This window comes from Ctenopharyngodon idella, chromosome 23, assembly GCF_019924925.1.
Source record: "Ctenopharyngodon idella isolate HZGC_01 chromosome 23, HZGC01, whole genome shotgun sequence".
Lineage (NCBI taxonomy): Eukaryota > Metazoa > Chordata > Actinopteri > Cypriniformes > Xenocyprididae > Ctenopharyngodon > Ctenopharyngodon idella.
This window is the reverse complement of record NC_067242.1, coordinates 7668253-7688724: the sequence shown is the minus strand read 5'-3', so window position 1 is coordinate 7688724 and position 20472 is coordinate 7668253. Positions and strand designations below refer to the sequence as shown.

At 36.1% G+C, this 20472-nt stretch overlaps 1 protein-coding gene across 2 annotated transcripts; it reads left to right on the top strand.

Moving 5' to 3' along the window:
• The first annotated feature begins 78 nt into the window (after window positions 1-78).
• si:ch211-234p6.5 (pleckstrin homology domain-containing family A member 5) lies at window positions 79-19715 on the top strand. 2 transcript variants are annotated; one of them, XM_051882261.1, is made up of 19 exons: window positions 79-580; window positions 7659-7731; window positions 7813-7908; window positions 10169-10241; window positions 10403-10503; window positions 10582-10700; window positions 10782-10991; window positions 11072-11297; window positions 11385-11462; window positions 11955-12023; window positions 13665-13745; window positions 13834-13971; window positions 14243-14341; window positions 14543-14651; window positions 14732-14787; window positions 15103-15525; window positions 16890-17005; window positions 17382-17473; window positions 17776-19715. In XM_051882261.1, the coding sequence occupies exons 1-19, from the start codon at window positions 540-542 to the stop codon at window positions 18708-18710; spliced, it is 3135 nt and encodes a 1044-aa protein (XP_051738221.1). In that variant the 5' UTR covers window positions 79-539; the 3' UTR covers window positions 18711-19715. The 2 variants fall into 2 exon arrangements, with proteins under 2 accessions (XP_051738221.1, XP_051738222.1); XM_051882262.1 differs by lacking the exon at window positions 79-580 and having other exon boundaries at window positions 7108-7731; window positions 10174-10241.
• Window positions 19716-20472: the final 757 nt, after the last annotated feature.

The following is a 20472-nucleotide window of genomic DNA, read 5'->3' as shown; positions in this document are numbered from 1 at the left end:
AAAAAGCTAGAAGTTCATTTACTGTAAATAATGAAAAGGCGACAAATAGCATTTTACTTTCATTGTACATACACAAACTTTTCACTTAAAATTGTAGCTTTGGTGTTTTTGACATTTTAATGATAACATTTACATCTCGCTATAATGTTCCCTATAATGCCTCATTATACTCATCAGATGAACACAATCTTTTATGTTTTATGAAAAAAACAAAAAAAACAAAGACATTTTGTGATCGCCTCTGAAACTAGAGGAGACAAATGTCTCCTGGCAAATAAGCATTAGACTTTAGAAAAATTCTCTATTTGCTCTCCATTGCTGTTCAGGAAAATGAGTTGTGATTTTTCTGTCCTACTTGCAGAGATGAAGCTAAATGCCACTCTACAGACATCAGAAGGGAAAAAAAAGAGTGAGCTGAGAGTGAACTGGCGAAACAGAGGATTCAGTGTTGAAGGGATGAAAGAGGGATTGAGCCTCCGCAGCGTCTGTGCGACTGTGTTGAGCGTTTGTCTCTCAGAAGAAGAGATGCTGAACGCACCATGTCACTGGAAGTTGCTGTTGGGTACCGAAAACAGACCAGGTACAAGAAATCAGTTTATTTTCTTGCATTATATTGTGTTTCTTTGTGTAGTTTGTAGTCATTTGTTGGGGTTGTAGTTACTCGCATTATTTTAACCACTGTACTTTCTTATTTAACATAGTACACCAGTCTTTATGGTTCTAAAGCAGATTTTTGTGTGATCGGTGGTCTGAACACATTAAAGGGATATTTCACCCAAAAATTAAAATTCTATCATTTACTCACTCTCAAGTTGTTCCAAACCTGTATAAACCTCTTTGTTCTGTTGAACAAAGGAAGATCTTTTGAAGAATGTGGGAAACTGAACAATTCTGGGGCACCTTTGACTTCCATAGTATTTTTTTCCTACTATGGAAGTCAATGGTGCCCCAAAGTGGCCTGGTTACAAACTTTCTTCAAAATATCTTATTTTGCATTTAGCAGTAGAAAGAAATGTATACAGGTTTGGAACAACTTGAGGGTGAGTAAATGACAGAATTTTTATTTTTGGGTGAACTATCCCTTTAACGCTCAAATGTTTGAGGTCAGTACGTTTTTTTTTTTTTTTTTGTTGAAAGTTATTAATACTTTTATTCAGCAAGGATTGATTAAATTGATCAAAAGTGACAGCAAAGACATTTATAATGTTAAGAAGATTTTTATTTCAAATAAATGCTGAACTTTCCATTCATCAAAACTCCTGAATAAAAATCACAGTTTCCACAAAAATAACTGTTTTCAACATTGATAATAACAAGAAATGTTTCTTGAGTAGCAAATCAGCATATATATCATGTGACACTGAAGACTGGAGTAATGATGCTGAAAATTCAGCTTTGATCACAGGAATAAATTACATTTTAAAATATATTACTATAGAAAACAGGTATCTTAAGTTGCAATAATGTTTCTGCTGTTTTTGGTCAAATATAATAAATATATTAAAACATGAATAAGAAACATTTTTTTTTTTTTTTTAAAAGTGAGTTGTTCAGACACATGAATATATAAAACACAGTAATGACTTTAATGTATATGTTCATATGTTCAGTATTGTGGCAAGAAATCATGAATGGATGAATGTGAGCAGAGGCAAAATTTCCATTTTTCCATCCTCTTTTTCTATAATGACCGCTACTGTCTTATGTCTCTTGCGGTCATGCTGATGCTTACTGTATATCATTACGATAGCAACCCATGTGCCTATAAATAATGACCACACTGTCTGAACACAAATATCAGATTTCTTCACTTACAAAAATGACAGTGTGGGTTTGAACAAGTTATTCAGGCATGGCACAATAAACCAACAGTGGAATCTCATTGATCTAAAATCCACATACTGTAATTGTATATTAAACATCCAATAAACTTTGACTGATTTTGGTTTTGTGCCATTGACCTATACTGCTTTAAACTTAATAAATTGCATCTGGTATCGGATTTACAAAAATCTTCTTATTTACAAATCCAACACCAACAAAGTTAGGATGTTTTTAAAAATGTTCTTAAGAAGTTTGTAATTTTTTTCTTAAGAATGTATCAATGGCTTTGGTGTTCCCCGACTGTATGGCGGTTCCTGAACAAATTGTTCTTTTGTACTGGTTATTTTTAGTGAACGTGATGAGCCAGTTCACTGAATTGAACGGAAATGTTTAAAACAATTTGCAACTTGTGTTAACACTGATTTTAATGGATCAAAACTCAAGTCAACAATTTATTATAATAGCAGATGTACATGTGTGAACTGAGGACTTGAATGAGGTGGCGAAATCTAAGCTTCTTAAATAACAATTAATTTAATAAAACATAAATCACACATTACACATGGCTTTGTTTAAGCATGTTTAGGGCATGTATTTTCACTCACAGCGATATAGTGTGTATTAATGACATCATTACGTGATGACGTAAAAGAACTGGTGAATCTTTTGTTTTTCGGTGTGTATTTTGATCTTAACACCTTTAACCTTATTATTTATTATTCTCAGGTTAGGTAAAGTAAGTCGAGTCTGGCCTAAATTATAAGCATTACAATTTGGTCAGAAGACTCCTCTGTGGTACGTTCTTGTTCAAAGTCTTAAAACACTATAAATCAAGCCAAGGTAGGCAGCTTTTGTAATCAATTAAATTTCTTTTAATTGGTTACTTTTCTTTTTATAATAAACAAAAATGTAAAGGCAAATAAAACTTCATCATTAAGGTATAAGATACAATAATCACTCTTTTGAGTCAAAGGTGTAGTCAGCTCTGGGCTTCCCATCTTCAGCTTGGGGTTTCTTGTCCTCAGCTCTGGGCTTCTAGGCGTCGGGGGTACTGACGTATCAGTATCCGAAGAGGCAATCAACTCATCAGTCTTTTATACTCCTGCTGTTTATTGCAGACGTTGGGTTATCTTCTTGATTGACGTACGTTGTAACTTTCCCAAAGTTTCCAGATCCTTCTCAAGGCCTCGCAGGTGCGAGCTGTCTGGCTTTTGTGTCCTTGAACTCCAGTAAACTCATCCAAGATGGCTGATGTCCTTATAAGGTTCTAGGAGTAGAACCACAGTTCTCTGTGTCCTTGAGCACACACACATATCCAACAATAACTGTACATCTCTGGCCATACAGTATAATACATTTCTTAGAAACAAACAAAAATAAATAATAATAATATTGTAAGCAATGCCTAATTTTTAATACATTGGCCAAATGTGTAGCAACAGACTTCCAAAATCTAAACAAGGAGGCAGGGTAATTGCATTTTCTTGATTTAATACAACACTTTTTTGTTTAACTGCTTCATTAAAACAAAGTGTTCAAAAGATCTGGTATGTGGAAAAGAATCTGACTTCCCAACACCTCAAAGGCCACCTTTTTTTAAGACAAGTTGGAGGTTATCTTAACTTAAATGGGTTATTGATGATTATTTTTAAGAACATTCTTTTCAAGAATTCAAGTTTTTGTCTCCAGGAAAAAATGATTAAAACATTTTTAAGTAATGTTCTTGGGAATACAAAATATTCTTAACTTTATTCTTAAGTTAGAAAATAGGGGAAAGAATCTGCCTTGGTTATGACATGATATAATGTGCAATAAGTTTACACAACTTACAACTTCTCTAAAGAACGTTATCTTCAAACACAAGCTACAATGTTGTGGTCATCCTGACCAGGTCACCAGCGAGCATTGCTCAATAAGCGACTGTTGTTTTGTTCATGAGGTCTCAACAGTTCATGCTTTGTTTAGCTCAGGCTCTATTTGTATGTGTGCTGCACAACAGACATTATGCAACCATTTCTCAGACATTCACACACACTCCTACACCTCAAATGCTCCATGTTCACATGTATTCATGCAGTCTTGCTGTCCCTTTCTTGACTGTACAAAAAAAAAAAATAAAAAAAAAAACTACAGTAAAAACATGTTAATTGTTACCTGACATTAATGAAAATTATGAAAAACAATATTGGCTTTATCAATAAAATATATTTTAATTTAAAATATTGTAGGAATAAAATAATTTTTGGTAAAAATTATGAATTATCATATTTATGGCGACAGTCTACATTGTTTAGCCACAGATGAAACATCACATTTTACAATATATTATTTCTATATTTACATTTCTTCTTCTTTTTTTTTTTGTCGGTTACACATTTGACTGTTTTATATCACATTACCAAAACACCTCCTGTAATGCCATTGTTGTCATACCTTTAAGTGAATTTCTGGCAACCACAGCTGCCAGAGCTTCAGTAGAGCAGCTGTACTGAGCAGCACCAACTGTGATCATTCATTCTTCTAATTCTACTCTCTCTCTTTCTCGTTCACGTACTCTGTGAACCCATCCAGTGGTCAGTCAGGGCAAAACAGCTGTTATGTGTCACTCTAAGTTATGGGTCAGCAGCCCCCAGAATAGCATGAAGACAGACTCCTGCAAGACTTCTTGAGCTGTTCTATTAAGGATATAGATCATATCTGGAGCACTTTACTGAAATCCTCAAGCTTGGTTAGTATTTCATCTGCGGAGTGTGAAACTTGCATGTAGTGAGCTTGTGAACTAACACCACATGTTGTGGCCTACTTGTGATTACTTTGTTCTTAGCATGAGAATGTATAGTGATATTTGCCAAGTCCATTGCTCATACCTAGAGTTACTGATTTGAACAAACTCCTAACCATAAGCATTGAACTTCAGTGTGTGCGTCATCCTGCAGTGTTTGTGCTTCAGACATGAATGAATCCTCAAATCATGAGTCTTGTAGGGGAGGCAAGGCAAGGTGTTTGGTTTAAGATTTCCACCTGGTGCATGATAAAACAAAATGAATTGAAGACTTGGAGGGTGGACTGTTTTGACTTATAGCAAAAGCATAGCAACACACTAACAACCACTGAAAACACCCCAGCAACCACATAGCAACACACTCACAACCACTCAAAACACCCCAGCAACCGCACAGCAACCCAGCTAACAGAATTTTGTTATAAGAACGTTCTCTAAATATTCGATGTTGGTTCTGGGAACGTAAAAAACATCCAGTTTTCTTGACGTTAGAGGAACGTTTTTATAAGGTATAATGTTCCTCAAACGTTCTTTCAACTTAATTTTAATTAAAAATTCAACATTCTAGGAACGTTGATTTGTAACATTCCAAGAACATAAAAATGTCCAGTTTCCTTAATGTTAGAAGAATGTTATTTAAAGGTTAGTGTGATGTTCCTGAAACATTCTTTCAATCATTCAAACACCTGCTATGAACAAGCACTGAAAGAATGAGAAATAAGAACACAAACTACAACTTTCTTCAGCCACAGCCTTAGATGAACTGAAGATAAAATACATTAAATATCTCAAGATCTGATTAAACAACTCCACAAACAGCATTACCATCTTCACTTATTACTAACCAGACTGACTTTATTTCTGTCACACGTCTACAGAAGGTTTAGATGTTGATGTCTTATCGAAAATGTTTGGTTTGAGGTCACCATCGTGGAGATCAGCGTTTGCTTTAGTTGAGCTCTTGAGCCTTGACTTTTGTTAAGTTGTTTTTAGTGAACAACTGTTTGTGGAGTTGTTTAATCAGATCTTTAGAGATTTTATGTATTTTATTTTCAGTTCATCTAAGGCTGTGGCTGAAGAAAGTTGTAGTTTGTGTTCTTATTTCTCATTCTTTCAGTGCTTGTTCACAGCAGGTGTTTGAATGATTGAAAGGATGTTTCAGGAACATCATATTAACCTTTAAATAACATTCTACTAACATTAAGGAAACTGGACATGTTGGAATGTTACAAATCAATGTTCCTAGAATGTTGAATTTTTAATAAAAATTAAGTTGAAAGAACGTTTGAGGAACATTATATCTTATAAAAACATTCCTCTAACGTCAAGAAAACTGGACGTTTTTTACGTTCCCAGAACCAACATTGAATATTTAGAGAACGTTCTTATAACAAAATTCTGTTAGCTGGTAACATACAAGTTACAACTACTCAAAACGCCCCAGCAACAGCACAGCAACACACTCAAAACCACTCAAAACAACCGAGCAACCGCATAACACATTTGCGACCACTCAGAACACCCCAGCAACCGCATAGCAACACACTCACAACCACTCAGAACAACCCACCAACTACATATCAACACCCTCACAACCAATCAAAACACCCCAGCAACCACATAGCAACACACTCACAACCACTCAAAACACCCCAGCAACCGCACAGCAACACACTCACAACCACTCAAAACACCTCAGCAACCGCAAAGCAACACACTCACAACCAGTCAAAACACCCCAGCAACAGCACAGCAACACACTCACAACCAGTCAAAACACCCCAGCAACAGCACAGCAACACACTCACAACCAGTCAAAACACCCCAGCAACAGCACAGCAACACACTCACAACCAGTCAAAACACCTCAGCAACCGCAAAGCAACACACTCACAACCAGTCAAAACACCTCAGCAACCGCAAAGCAACACACTCACAACCACTCAAAACACCCCAGCAACAGCACAGCAACACACTCACAACCAGTCAAAACACCCCAGCAACAGCACAGCAACACACTCACAACCAGTCAAAACACCCCAGCAACAGCACAGCAACACACTCACAACCAGTCAAAACACCTCAGCAACCGCAAAGCAACACACTCACAACCAGTCAAAACACCCCAGCAACCGCACAGCAACACACTCACAACCAGTCAAAACACCCCAGCAACAGCACAGCAACACACTCACAACCAGTCAAAACACCCCAGCAACAGCACAGCAACACACTTAAAAACACTCAGAAGACCCCAGCAGTGAGTTTTGCACAGGAAAGCACTGCTCACATTTACTTCAAATGTAAAAATCTAGTTTGCTTCAGTACAATAGTTCTGTTATTCTGATAAATGACTAAGAAATGTCAGTGGGAATAAAGGAATGAAAAAAATGGAATGGACTTTCCCAACAATCCCTGTACAGTGCTGTCAGCAGTAGTTTTCAGAGACAGAGGCTGTATGTATGAGGTCTATACACACTACAGCAGATAGACCACCTTTTTCCTGAGTAAATGACTTTCGATTGGATGCTCTCCTTTTCTGGTCTCCTTAGGAACCCATTCTATGAGTGCCCATCTGTTTTCAACGTAGCTAACTTCAGCAGCTTTGTCTCATCTACACACTCATTAAACTTTGATGGATGAGGCACTGACAAAAGACGGTCATTGCAACACTTAAAGTGATGCCGCCATGGGGCCATGCACTTTTTAAACCATTTTAATAGGTTAAATGTTACATTACCAGCTTGGAAAATATGCTACTTTGACTAGAAACACCAGACACCGGACATCTAAAGCATCATTCCGGTTACAAGTCGAGAACCCCTGTGTATAGAGTGTCAGACTGTGAGATTATGCACGTTTCACAAAACTGATTGAGCAACTGTGGCTCAATGTGGTCAAACATGGCTTGAGATCTACTTGAACCTTATTTTCAAAAAAAAAAAAAAAAAAAAAAAAAATTCCTTTGAATCCAAAACAGACGTTTAACAGCAAGTCAGCTAACCTGATGGTTACTGATGATTCATTGTGTCCATCACTCTTGTCTCTCTAGGATGGAGGATCAGGACAGGGTCAGTCAGGCCTCCAGCAGCGCCACAGTGTCCTTTCTGCCAATCAGAGACAAGGTGAATCATATACACACATGGACAAACATCAGTACATGTTTCAAACCCACTGACACAGTTTGTGTGATTATATATGTGCAGAGTCATGAAAGAGTGCAGACATTTGGAAAGAGATGTCAGGCGGCGAAGAGAGACCCCAACTGCCCTGTGGTGATCAGAGGATGGCTGTACAAGAGGGTAACGTTTAGAGCACAATACTGACCATCTGTGTGAGATCATGACAAATAAAGATCTTCGACAAATACTTTACAAGTACCTAGTTTAAAATTATAAAGACAAAATACTCCAAGGCACTTGTGTGGTGAAAAAAAGCCTTTAATTAACTATGCTAAATCATTAAAACAAAATGTGTGTTCCGGCTAGATAGCCTTCTTCAGAATACACATTAATGGTACAAACAAGTCTTAAACTATTAGCAATTAGTGCATCATCAAAGACAGCTGGTATATTATGAAAGACATGTACTCCTTTTTTCAAATATTTTTGATATAATGACTGATAATATAATGACTCTGATATATTTTCCTTAAACCTTGAAGACAAGTGAGTGTAAATATAACATTAACATTTTAAATATTTAACATATTTTCAAGTTAATGGTATTTTAGACATTGTTATTATAAACTAATTATTTTATAAAATAAACATAAAATACAGTATAAACATTAGATGAAAAACTAGAATTTCTAAATAAGTTGAAGTACTAAAATAAAATTGTATTTTATTATAACATTTGATCAAATATTCATTTTTAAAGCATAAAAATGATCTGATATTTTAAGAGATTTACTGGCCTTTGTGATGACATTTCCTGTTTTATGCCTCAACACCTACACATTTTTTGACTTTAAGCCCCACCAATATACAGTACACACACACACACACACACACACACACACACACACACACACACACACACACACACACACACACACACACACTTGAATTCAGAAATTCAAAACATGGTCTTCCCAAAAGAGTAAAGAGATTTGGGTAACACTTTATAATAACTTACGCTATGAAGCATTAGTTAAGCATTAGTAAATAGTTAGTTCATCATTTACAAAGCATTAATAGACATTAATAAGCAGTTTATAAATACACCTATAAATGCTTTGTTCTTGATTTACAAGCATATCTATAATGTGTTTAATAAATGTATTTTCATACTTTATTAATGATCAATTTATAATTTCTAAATTAAGTATTACATTATTTACAAACCAGTTATTTAGGAGTTGTCAGTGGTTCATAAGATCATTTATAAAGTGTAAGTAAGTGATTAATAAACAATTTAAATGTACATTTATGCATCTTATTATTTAGACATATAGTAATAGTTACTCAGTGTGTTAATAAATGCTTTATTAATACATATTCCTACTGTAATTCATGATTAATTCAGGTAGTTATAAAACATTTAGTAGTTGTCAGTTAACTATTGTTGTGAGCTCATCTAAAGTGAGGACTATTCATGCCTCGTAAAGCTTTTATAAAGGAGATTTAAAGGATACAGAACATAGAAATATTTATTTCAAGGAAAAAAATGAAACTTTACGATGGGTAACTTGATATAAAATTAAAAGTAAACCTCTGCAATTTCACAGAAAATAAAAATCCCTGTACTCCTCCAGAAAACATAACTGTGCAGTAAAATGAAACTAAGCTTTTGCAATCTGATATAAAAATACATTTCTGTAAAGTGTAAACATTGCTGAATAAAATTTTACCAGTGCCAACACTGGATTACAGGAGTGCCAAAATACAACAAATAATGTTTTTATAAAACATTAATAATGTAATAAAATATTTCACAGTGTCAAAACTACCTCAGTACTATCTTTAAATCATTAGAGAACAGCAGTGCAGAAGATCACTGAGCCTTTAAATCTCCTTTATAAAAGCTTTACGAGGCATGAATAGTCCTCACTTTAGATGAGCTCACAACAATAGTTAACTGACAACTACTAAATGTTTTATAACTACCTGAATTAATCATGAATTACAGTAGGAATATGTATTAATAAAGCATTTATTAACACACTGAGTAACTATTACTATATATCTAAATAATAAGATGTATAAATGTATGTTTAAATAGTTTATTAATCATTTACTTACACTTTATAAATGATCTTATGAACCACTGACAACTCCTAAATAAATGGTTTGTAAATAATGTAATACTTAATTTAGAAATGATAAATTGATCATTAATAAAGTATGAAAATACAATTATTAAACACATTATAGATATGCTTATAAATCAAGAACAAAGCATTTATAGGTGTATTTATAAACTGCTTATTAATGTCTATTAATGCTTTATAAATGATGAATTGACTGTTTACTAATGCTTAACTAATGCTTCATAGTGTGCAGTTATTATAAAGTGTTACCGAGATTTGTATGTGATCATAACTGTCTTTTTCTGTAGGACAGCACTGGACTGAAATTGTGGAAGAGAAGATGGTTTGTTCTCTCTAATTACTGCCTGTATTATTATAAAGGTAAACCCATTGCTATGTGATTTTCTTATATATACACAATCTTAAATTAAATGTTTAAAAGTGCAGTAACTTTCCATTTAAAAAAGAATGAAATTACAAGTTTTCTCTTCAGATACTTAAGTCTTACTCCGTGAAACTCCTCTGTAAATCCCTTTCTCCAGACAGCCGTGAGGAGTCTGTTCTGGGCAGTATTCCTCTTCCCAGCTACAGGATTTTGTACTGCTCACCTAGAGAGTGCAGGAACCGCAAATACGCATTCAAGGTGAGAGCGAACGTTATTTGGAGCTCCTTAAACTAAATGTGCGTACTTTATAGTCTTATTGTACATTTGTGCATTTAGGTTGTGCATCAGGGGATGCGGCCGTACATCATGAGTGCTGAGACGCAGGAGGACATGTTGGGCTGGGTCAGGGCTCTCAGCCAATCAGCAAGCATGGAGGCTGATGACATCATCAACAGGTGAACTTCAGCTCTCAAACTAAAATTGCTCCATTTGTACGGATTCTAAAATGTATTTTAATGTCTCTTCTTGTTCTTTAGACGCTGTGCCAGTTTTCAGGACTTCACTCAGATGGGAGATAATGCTGAAATGATGGAGCTTCAGCACATGACCACATTTCCCGAAAGAAACGCCCAGATTGGAACAAAACTGACCAGAGTGCAGACAGAACCGACTCTAATAGATCAAGACATGACAGGAATTAAAATGAAGACACCAGAACTGAGAGGAAGACATGAGAGCAGACCAATGTAAATGATCTGAGATGCTTCACAATAATTAAAGTGTCTCGATGAACCTTTTCAAATGTCTCTCTTTTTCTCTCTGTCAGTGCATCTGAAGCTACTGAGCATTCTCCAAGTATGGTAAACGCAGATGAGGAACCTCTTTCCTTCCATCCAAGAGCAGCCTTCAAGCAGCCTCCGTTTCCCAGAGATCAGTATGGGTCAGTGTGTCACGGTCCTATGGGCAGAGCGGACGTTTGGCCCATGGATAACTGCTCGAGTGCTCCAATTTCACCCTGCATCTACACAGAGAGAGGACATCTGCCCGACAAAGTGAGAATCAAGAACAGATGCTGATGTTCTGATATGATCATATTCATAATCCACACATTCTTGAACTGTCTAATATCTGTGTTTCAGCCTTTTCCGCCTGAGTTTCCATGTTCTGTGTGCTACTCTTCCAACTACCACACGGCTGAACACACAGCAATGTGCAAGGTAAGATAAATCTGTGATAATAACTTCATGATATGAATCTTTCGAAAGCAAATTTTCCATGAAAAAAAAAACAAACAAAAAAAACAGTTCATTTCAATGAATTAGTTCAAAAGAACAATTCTTTAACATTAGCACATGGTCTCTGACATCCGTGTGGCATATTTCATGCCTGCCATTTGTAGGCTCATATTATAGTTTATTATCTTTTTTTCAAGTCAGTTTTTACTGCGATTTCATGCATCTTTTCATCCATTTATGCAGCCATGATTCTAAAAGTAATTTAGAATCTAAATATAACTTGAATTTACATGAACACTCAAAGACATTTTTATCTTTTGGCAGAAAAAGTTTTTGCATGGTATTTTAATGCATGGTAAGGTATTTTTGCAATTTTTATGTAGCTTGCAAAAAAATTGGTCCGAATGGCGAGAGAAAAAAAACTTATTGATGATGTAATTACGACAAATCTGATTTAATTTTATTTTGCTCCAGGCAGGAAAATCAGACATCCTCATGGAGAGAGAAATACAGCCAATCAGAGATCTGGAAAATGATACAGATGTGAGTGCACAGTGAGCAACTGCTCTTTTATTCTAATTTTCTAACTTAAAGGGTTAGTTCACCCAAAAATTAAAATTCTGTCATTAATTACTCACCCTCATGTCGTTCCACACCCGTAAGACCTTCGTTCATCTTCGGAACACACATTAAGATATTTTTTGATGAAATCCGATTGTGATTAATCCATAGACAGCAATATAATCAACACTTTCAAGGTCCAGAAAAGTTCTAAAGACATTGCTAAAACAGTCGACGTGACTGCAGTGGTTCAACCTTAATGTTATGAAGCGACAAGAATATTTTTTGTGCGCAAAAACTAAACAAAAACAACTACTTTATTCAACAATCTCTTCTCTCTCCTGTCATTATCCTTATGGAGTTGCCGCAGTAAGCACAGTGCAGGCTTCCGTGCTTACGTCCGAATGCTGGCTCAGTATTGGCCAAAGCTGATCATGTGATCAGCACGACGCATGCGTGTGATGCTGACCCAGGAGTCGGCCAATAATGAGGCGGCGTTCTGATGTAGAAACTGGAAATGCTGGACGTAAACAACGTATGAGAATGACACAGAAGAGAAGATATTGTTCAATAAAGTAATTATTTTTGTTTTGTTTTTGCGCACAGAAAGTATTAGCGTCGCTTCATAACATTAAGGTTGAACCACTGCAGTCACGTCGACTGTTTTAACAATGTCTTTAGTACCTTTAGTCATATACCTCTCGGATTTCATCAAAAAGATCTTAATTTGTGTTCTGCAGATGAACGAAGGTCTTGAGTAATTAATGACAGAATTTTCCTTTTTGGGTGAACTAACCCTTTAAGAGAGAGGCTAAGAATATTTTGTATTCCCAAAAACATTTCTTTAGAATGTTCTTATTGTTTTTTCCTTAAGATTGGTCTAAAAACAAAACTCCTGAAAGTAATTTATTGGGTTATTTCAAATATTAAGCATTACAACATAACACTATTACATAAGTACTCAGTACTCAGCCTTTACTCTACAAAAATGAGTCAAAAAGGGACCTTGTTTATAATTTTGTAATCATGACAATAGTGTAATAAAGGCCAATTCACACAGCACCAACAAACGCCAACAGAAGGCAACAGTCACCAGATTACAGCACGTCACTTCTCAGACGTCCTAATTCTGATTCAGCATGATCTATTGGCAGAAAACAAGCTCCGACAAACGCCAACAGACTCCGACAGGGGTAACACACTGATCTGACAAAACCCGATGAGCGTGTCTGTCGTCGTTTGTTGGTGCGTTGTGAATTGGCCTTAACAGTATCTACAGGTAGCGCAGAAAGACGATTGTTGAGGTGTTTTACATTGGTGACGGGAAGGGTCTGGATCACAAAAATCTAAAAATAAGTGTGCAATTCTTAAAATATATTCAAATATTTTTGTAAAAGGTACACTATGTAACTTTTGGCCCCCTAGCAAACAAAACAAAACTGCATGCATTTTGCAGAAGAACATTGTTTTGGTTGTGTTTTGGCTTTTTAAGAACTTCTTAATAAAAGCACTTATTAACATTCTTATGAACTTCTTAAGAAACCTCTTAACTTCTTAAGAATATTTTCGTGAATCCGGCCCCTTGAGCTTCCGTCAGCCATTGTCCTTCTCTTTGTGTCTCAGGTGGTTCTCACTCGTCTGTGCGGCTGTGATAAACTGCTGCAGTCCGTCTCTATGCAGCTGGCTCAGTTACAGGCAGATAAGGTCTGTCACACAAACAGTTCACGTACACTGAAATAATGTAGACATAAAAACACACAAATATTCCTGCCTGCTCTCTCCCTTTCTTTAGAAAAGCGTGGAGTATGCTTTAGAAATTAAATGGCTGGGGATGGAAGATGGACTTCCTGGAGATCAGGAAGTATCCCAGAAGACTTTGCTTCAGGAAGAGCTGGTTACACTCAGAGCCAGAATATGTGATTTGTCATTGGTACAGTACTGATTTAGTGTGTGCTATGGTTGCACAATTAATCACCTGCGATTTAATTAAATAAACAATACATGCGCTGCATGTTTCAGAGTGAAGCGCGGCACTGTGTTCTTACAGCGTCTCGGTTCACAGTAAATGAACTGCATCAGTTTGGAGTCCTTAAATGTGAATTTGTGCACGCAAAATGTACCAACAATCTTCACATACTTTTAATGAGAAGCACTAATCAATGAAAACTGCGTTAATAATGCATTAATCCTCTCTTCATCAGGAGATGGACAAATTGTGGAGTGATTATGAACGGATGGAGAGCGAACTGTCCGTTTTCCATTCTCATCTCCAACATATCCTCCATTTCGGAATGCCGCAGGTAATGCAACATTTGAGCAGATCACCTGATGCCCTGCTACTAATAACATTCCTGTGGGTGTCACCATCAGCATACAGAAACATCTATACTGTAAACTTTCAGATTTCTTTACAGTTTGACTGGTTAAAGATCTTGTTATGCTAAATGACTACTTACACATTGCAAATGGTTAAAAAAATGTTTAAATCCAAATAACCCCAGGAGCAGATTCAGGCGCAGAGGCAGCTCTGGATGATGGAGGATATCTTGTGTGGTTTGAGGGTGAACAAGAACCGCTTTATGGCCTTACTGGGTCTACAGACGCAGGGGGGTGAGTATATGCGTCAGTCTGTGTCAATTTCCATTCATTTAAATATGTACTGTAAATTGTTTTCTTCTTCTATCCTTCAGTTCCTCAGCCAAAACCCGTTTCCTACTTTGAGGGCGAGTTAGGAGGCCTCAACATGGTAATGAGATGCACTATACTCCATTCTCAGGAAGTTAAACACAACTTTGTCACATCGGCCCTGTGATGTTTACACATGCTCCCGAGAGCCTCTCTTCCGTACAATGAAGGATAATGCCAAAAGAGCCATTTTGTACTGTCATGCAAAAAAAAGAGATTCATTCAAACTGCCACACATAGTCAGATCTATTTAGTCTATAGTCTCAAATATACAGTCCTTGGCATTAAAAAGTTTGATTTAAGAGACATGTAGTTGGCTAGACATTCTGCTGTGTCAATTTAAAGATGATATCCTTCTCTTTCTCTAATGTAAAAGGAGTGTGTGACTGAAGCAGAGCAGCAGGACTACATGAAGATTCACCAGAGTTATAAGAGATGGACCCAAGAGAGCCCTGCCAATGACAGCAGGCCGAGTGCTGAACACGAAGCCCCACACGAACCTCTGCGCCTGACCCGTGTCGTGACATCTACCCTTCCGACGTCGCTAATCGCAGAGCGTGTTTTTGTAGGCGACCCCTATCCTGAGCTGCCCGAGCAAATCACCCTGCAGTCAGGACTGAGGTACAGCCAGAGGAGCGCTGCGAAGAAACCCAGCAGAGCGATGCATGAGACGGCCAACAAGAACAGACACTTACACTGGGCCGACGGACCTGAAGAGATGTCGCAAAAGAAACCGCCTCAAAATCCCAGAGAGAAAGCACTGGCTGACAGAAAAGTCTGGACACACCATCAGCAGGAGGTGAAATTATTTATATTATATTAAAATGTGCTGTTTGCTTTCCCCACAAATTTTCCTGTTGCATAGAGACTACAGATGCACCAAATATATCCACCGATACCGATAGCAGATATCTGCCGATACTGATAACAATAGTTTGAGGGTTCTGCCTTTTATACCTTCTTTTAAATTAATGATAATTGCATTATAATTAATGATTAATCATTATATTTTAATCATTATATTTTGAAAGAAATGCAAATAAAAACTTTATTCTCTAAATTTCATCAACTTGTTTCAGAGTAACTGGTATGAGTTATAAACAAACACATGACTCAAATTAGTATTAACACACATTAACTAAATTCTGAAGATTACATTAATATTTCTTAACTTTCTGAATTCATATAATTACTATTAATATTGAACATTAAACTGGTTTCTTAGCATTTTCTTTACTCAAAGCCTAAATGCAGTCCATTTTCCTGACCTCTTTTGATTGACAGGATATATCGGCCCTGACTATCGGCTGTTTTTAAACTATTGGCCGATAGCTGATAGTGTGAAAATTTGCTTTTATCAGCCAATAACGATTATTGGCTGATATATCGGTGCATCTCTAAAAGAGACATCATCTTATGATTTTAGAAAATATAAGAGCCTAAAGAATTGTTTAGACATTTATAATCTTATTTTCTAGGTATTTATTGAAGTAGTTTTTAATCATGATAACATTTATCATACATACTCTTAAGTAATACCATTCAATAGTTTAGAGTAAGTTTTTTTTTTTTTTGGAAGAAACTAATACTTTTATTTAGTAAGGACGCATTAAATTGATCAAAAGTAACAGTAAAGACTTTTATAATGTATTTCGAAATAACTGCTGGTCTTTTTTAACTTTCTATTAATCAAAGAATCCTTAAAAATGTACTGCTTCCACAAAAATATGAAGCAGCACAACTGTTTTCAACATTGATAATAATCTGAAATGTTTCTTGAGCAGCAAATCATCATATCAGAATGATTTCTGAAGCATCATGTGACACTGAAGACTGGAGTAATGATGCTAAAATTCACACAGGAATAGATTCAAATTTTTAAATAGAGAACAGTTATTTTAAATTGCAATGATATTTCACAATATTACTGTTGTTACTGTGTTTCTGAACAAATAAACGCAGACTTCATTAGCAATTTGAACCTTTAAAAATAACCTTTAAAAAAGTCGTTGAATTGTTGCTGCATTGACCACCATGTGGAAAGAGATGTAATAACCCAAAGCCTGCTGGGGAATGTAGTTAAACTGAAAAACAAAATGACCCAGAGTGCAATCATTATAATATGGATGATTATGTGCATGTGTGCATGAATGCATGTTGCAGCTCGAGCCTGAAGCCTTGTGCCTCACAAACTCTGAGTCTGACTGCGACGCTGCCATGAGCTCTCAGAAACGCCAGACTAAACTCAGACATACGGATAAAAGAGACAAAAGTATGAGGTATGGATATTTACACCATCTACACCCATGAACAATTCTGTCAATATGAAAAAATGTTAAATTGACAGTAATAAAAAAGATATATTTGCATGAATACAAATACATGCTATGCATGGTTTCAAAATTGCACATAATCTTTAATTTCTCTGAACACTGTTGTGTTGTGCACGTATTAGGTTGTGCATGTCTTTAAATATTGAGCTTTATGCCATGTTTATGCCATTTATATTCAGTCTGATTTTGGTTTAAACTAGCAGAACAGCTTTTCTTTCTACTGCTATGTTGTTCACTCTTTCAGTCTCATCCTTGTTGACACTATATTCTTCTGAAAAATATTCTCATCACTCTGTCTCCTTTATTTTTCTTTTGCTTTCAGTGCAGCCAGAGAGCACTTCATAGACGACATTCATCCCTTGAAACTCATTACAGCCAGTGAAAAAGAGACAGATGTCCAGAAATACACAGCAGGTTACACGCAGCATCTGTTTAGCATGCAGTCATGCATGCTCATATGCATTTTACTATGGTATAAAATATTTAGATAGAAGATTTCCAAGAACAATTACTGCTAATTAAACCACAAACCTCTAAATAATACACATGCATAGCCTTTAAACTTTATTTACTATTTAACCGTGTCATTTCTGCATCATTAGTGTCACCAAATGTGCACAGTTGCACAATCACAATTTGTAAAGAATACAATAATTTAATTTTAATGCATATATTATGTAAAATAAAGATCTAATCATCTTTCTCTGCTTTTCCAGATTCTACTGTTGTACATTTGAGCAACGGCTACAGCAGTGATAGACGCAAATTTAAAAGCCACAGCAGAGAGTCGGCCAACTCAATAATGCCACAAAGTGAAGACGCAAAAGTGCACAATGAAATAAAGGACAAAACAACGCAACAATCATCTTGCAATGACATCATTGTGATAGAAAGCCACTCCATCAATCATATTTCAACTCTTACAGTATTTAAGGGACATCAGGGAAACAATCAAACACACAAACCTCATAAAAAGAACAGAAGTTCTGACCGACAAAAGCTGTCAGTCTCGGCTAACGTGAAATCTGAATGCTTTCTGTCAAATAACCGACGGTGCGAGTTAGTCCCGGTCTATGTTCACGATGCAAAACCTCAAGCATCCATAACTCCAGTGGAAAATAAACAACCAGACCAGGGAACCAATCAAACACTTGATAAACCAGTGGGAGGAGACTGTGGGCAGAGCCAATGTCCTAAAACAACAATCGGAATGGCACATATTGGCCAAACAAATGGAAAAAACTGCTCTGACCTCAAAGAAATGCCTGATCAACCACTAGACGCTCAGCCAACAACAACATCTGACAATCAATTGACGTCCAACTCTGACCAATCCAAACCCGAGCTGTGCATCTATGAGGAAATCCAGTTTAGTTCACCCAGATCAGGAGATGATGGCGAGAATCAGAGGGATCAAATCAGTGGAGATGAAACACGACCATCAAAGCTCACTGTAAATGAGTCTGGACCGTCTCACAATGAGGTCAATAGGGAGAACAGTACAAAAAATACATGTCGAACAGGAAGTGATGTCACGTGCAAGAGAGGGAAAGAGCAGAAAGTTTACAGCTCTGTCATGAAGAGCTCGGTAATAAATCATCACGTGCAGGACTGCAGGCCGCGGATAACCGTGGTCAGCACCAGCCTGTAGATATGAGTGAGGCTGAAGAAAGTGTGAGGGAAAGAGGCAATCAGACACAAAAGAGTAGGAATATCAGAAGTGAATGGATAGTAAATAAGATAAAAGGATTGAATAGGAGATTAAATTGCCTTTGCCTTCAGAACAGCTTCAATCCTTCATGAAATATAATCATATCATGCTGATCTGCGTGTGCCATTGCACCAAGAAAAGCATGAAGTGTAGTTTTAGTTGAGAATGGGTCATTTTTGTGTCATTTAGCAACAATCATGAGAAGAATTTGTTATTTTTATATGTAACGTGTATATGTGTCCTTGTTAGAGTGCCCGACTCCCATGCCTGCAGACCCGGGTTCGAGTCCCGCTTAGAGTGGGCGCTTCGAACAGGAAGGGTTACATATACATGCACATTAAATCTCATAAGATAATACCTCTAAATGCATACAAACTCTTGATGTTTTTAAATGACCTTCAAATATTACTTACATTTCTACATGAGCATTAATCAGTTATCAACTTTGTGATTTGTGAGACCAATTATAGTCTAATATGGTAAACACATCTGTGGCTTATTAATTCAGTTGTTTTCTGTGGTTTTGCCAAATAGGACGTTTTTGGATCAACATCGTTGTTTGTATATTAGATCTTTGCTATAAACAGTTAGATTTTAAGGTTAGAGTTATGACTTAAGCATATGTGTGTCTTCAAAATCCTAATTATGACGTCACAATTATGACTTAGCATATCATAATTGATTTTTAATGCTATAATTTTGAGTTAGTATGTCATAATTATGACTTTGAATTTCATAATTCCAACTTTTATAATTATATAAGCATGATTTTTTTTCTTATGTGGTGAGTTTCCATACTTTCCATATTTGTCTGACAGGAAGTTTGGCCCAGAAGCAAATAAAAGATGTTGATCCGGGATGTTCTGCTTGGCTAAAGTCATATTCATCGTTCCTAATGAACATATTAGAAGTTTAGTAATTTTAATAAAGCACTTTGTACTTTCATTGGAGTGTTATGTGATGCTATTTTTGTTATCTAATTAAACCATCATATTTGAACCTACAAAACAAGGCTAAAGCTTCCTACCACATTTTTTAAATTTACTTCCTTTTTTATTTAATTTAATTTAACAAAAGTAAATTAGAGAGCACTAAGTTCATATGTAAATCTAAAACTGATCTAAATATAACTGAGTGAGGAGAGATAGTTCACCCAATTGTGAAAAATTAAAATTTTGTCAGCATTTACTCACCCTCATGTTGCTGCAAACACATGTGATTTACTTTCTTCTGTGGGACACAAAATTTGATCTTTAATTAGCACCCTAAGTCTTAATTAAACCCTAAATCTCCAAGCGATGTGCATTTGTGGTGGTTCTAAACAGATATTGACAAACTTTATAATTATGGGAGTTTTGTTTTATCTCAGACAGTGAGTGTTTTTTTATTAAACTCAGTGACTCGAATCTTTTTTATCTGGTAAACAAGCAATTTGGTCATATTCATTCACTGACACCTGTTGTTCATTTGGTTCACCGGTCCGTATTCACATAAAAAAAAAAAAAACCTGACTCATCAGTGAAGGGGGCGTGTTTGTTCAGGAGGTCAACCAATGAGAGTATCCTTCACAGCCCGCACTTTAATGTTACTGGTTCGTGCTATAGTCAGTCTTTGAAGGCAGGAAATCACTCACGAGCGTCAAAAAGAAACTTCAGTAAACAACTCCTTTATATTTTCTTATTAAATTATTGCGCCCAATCCT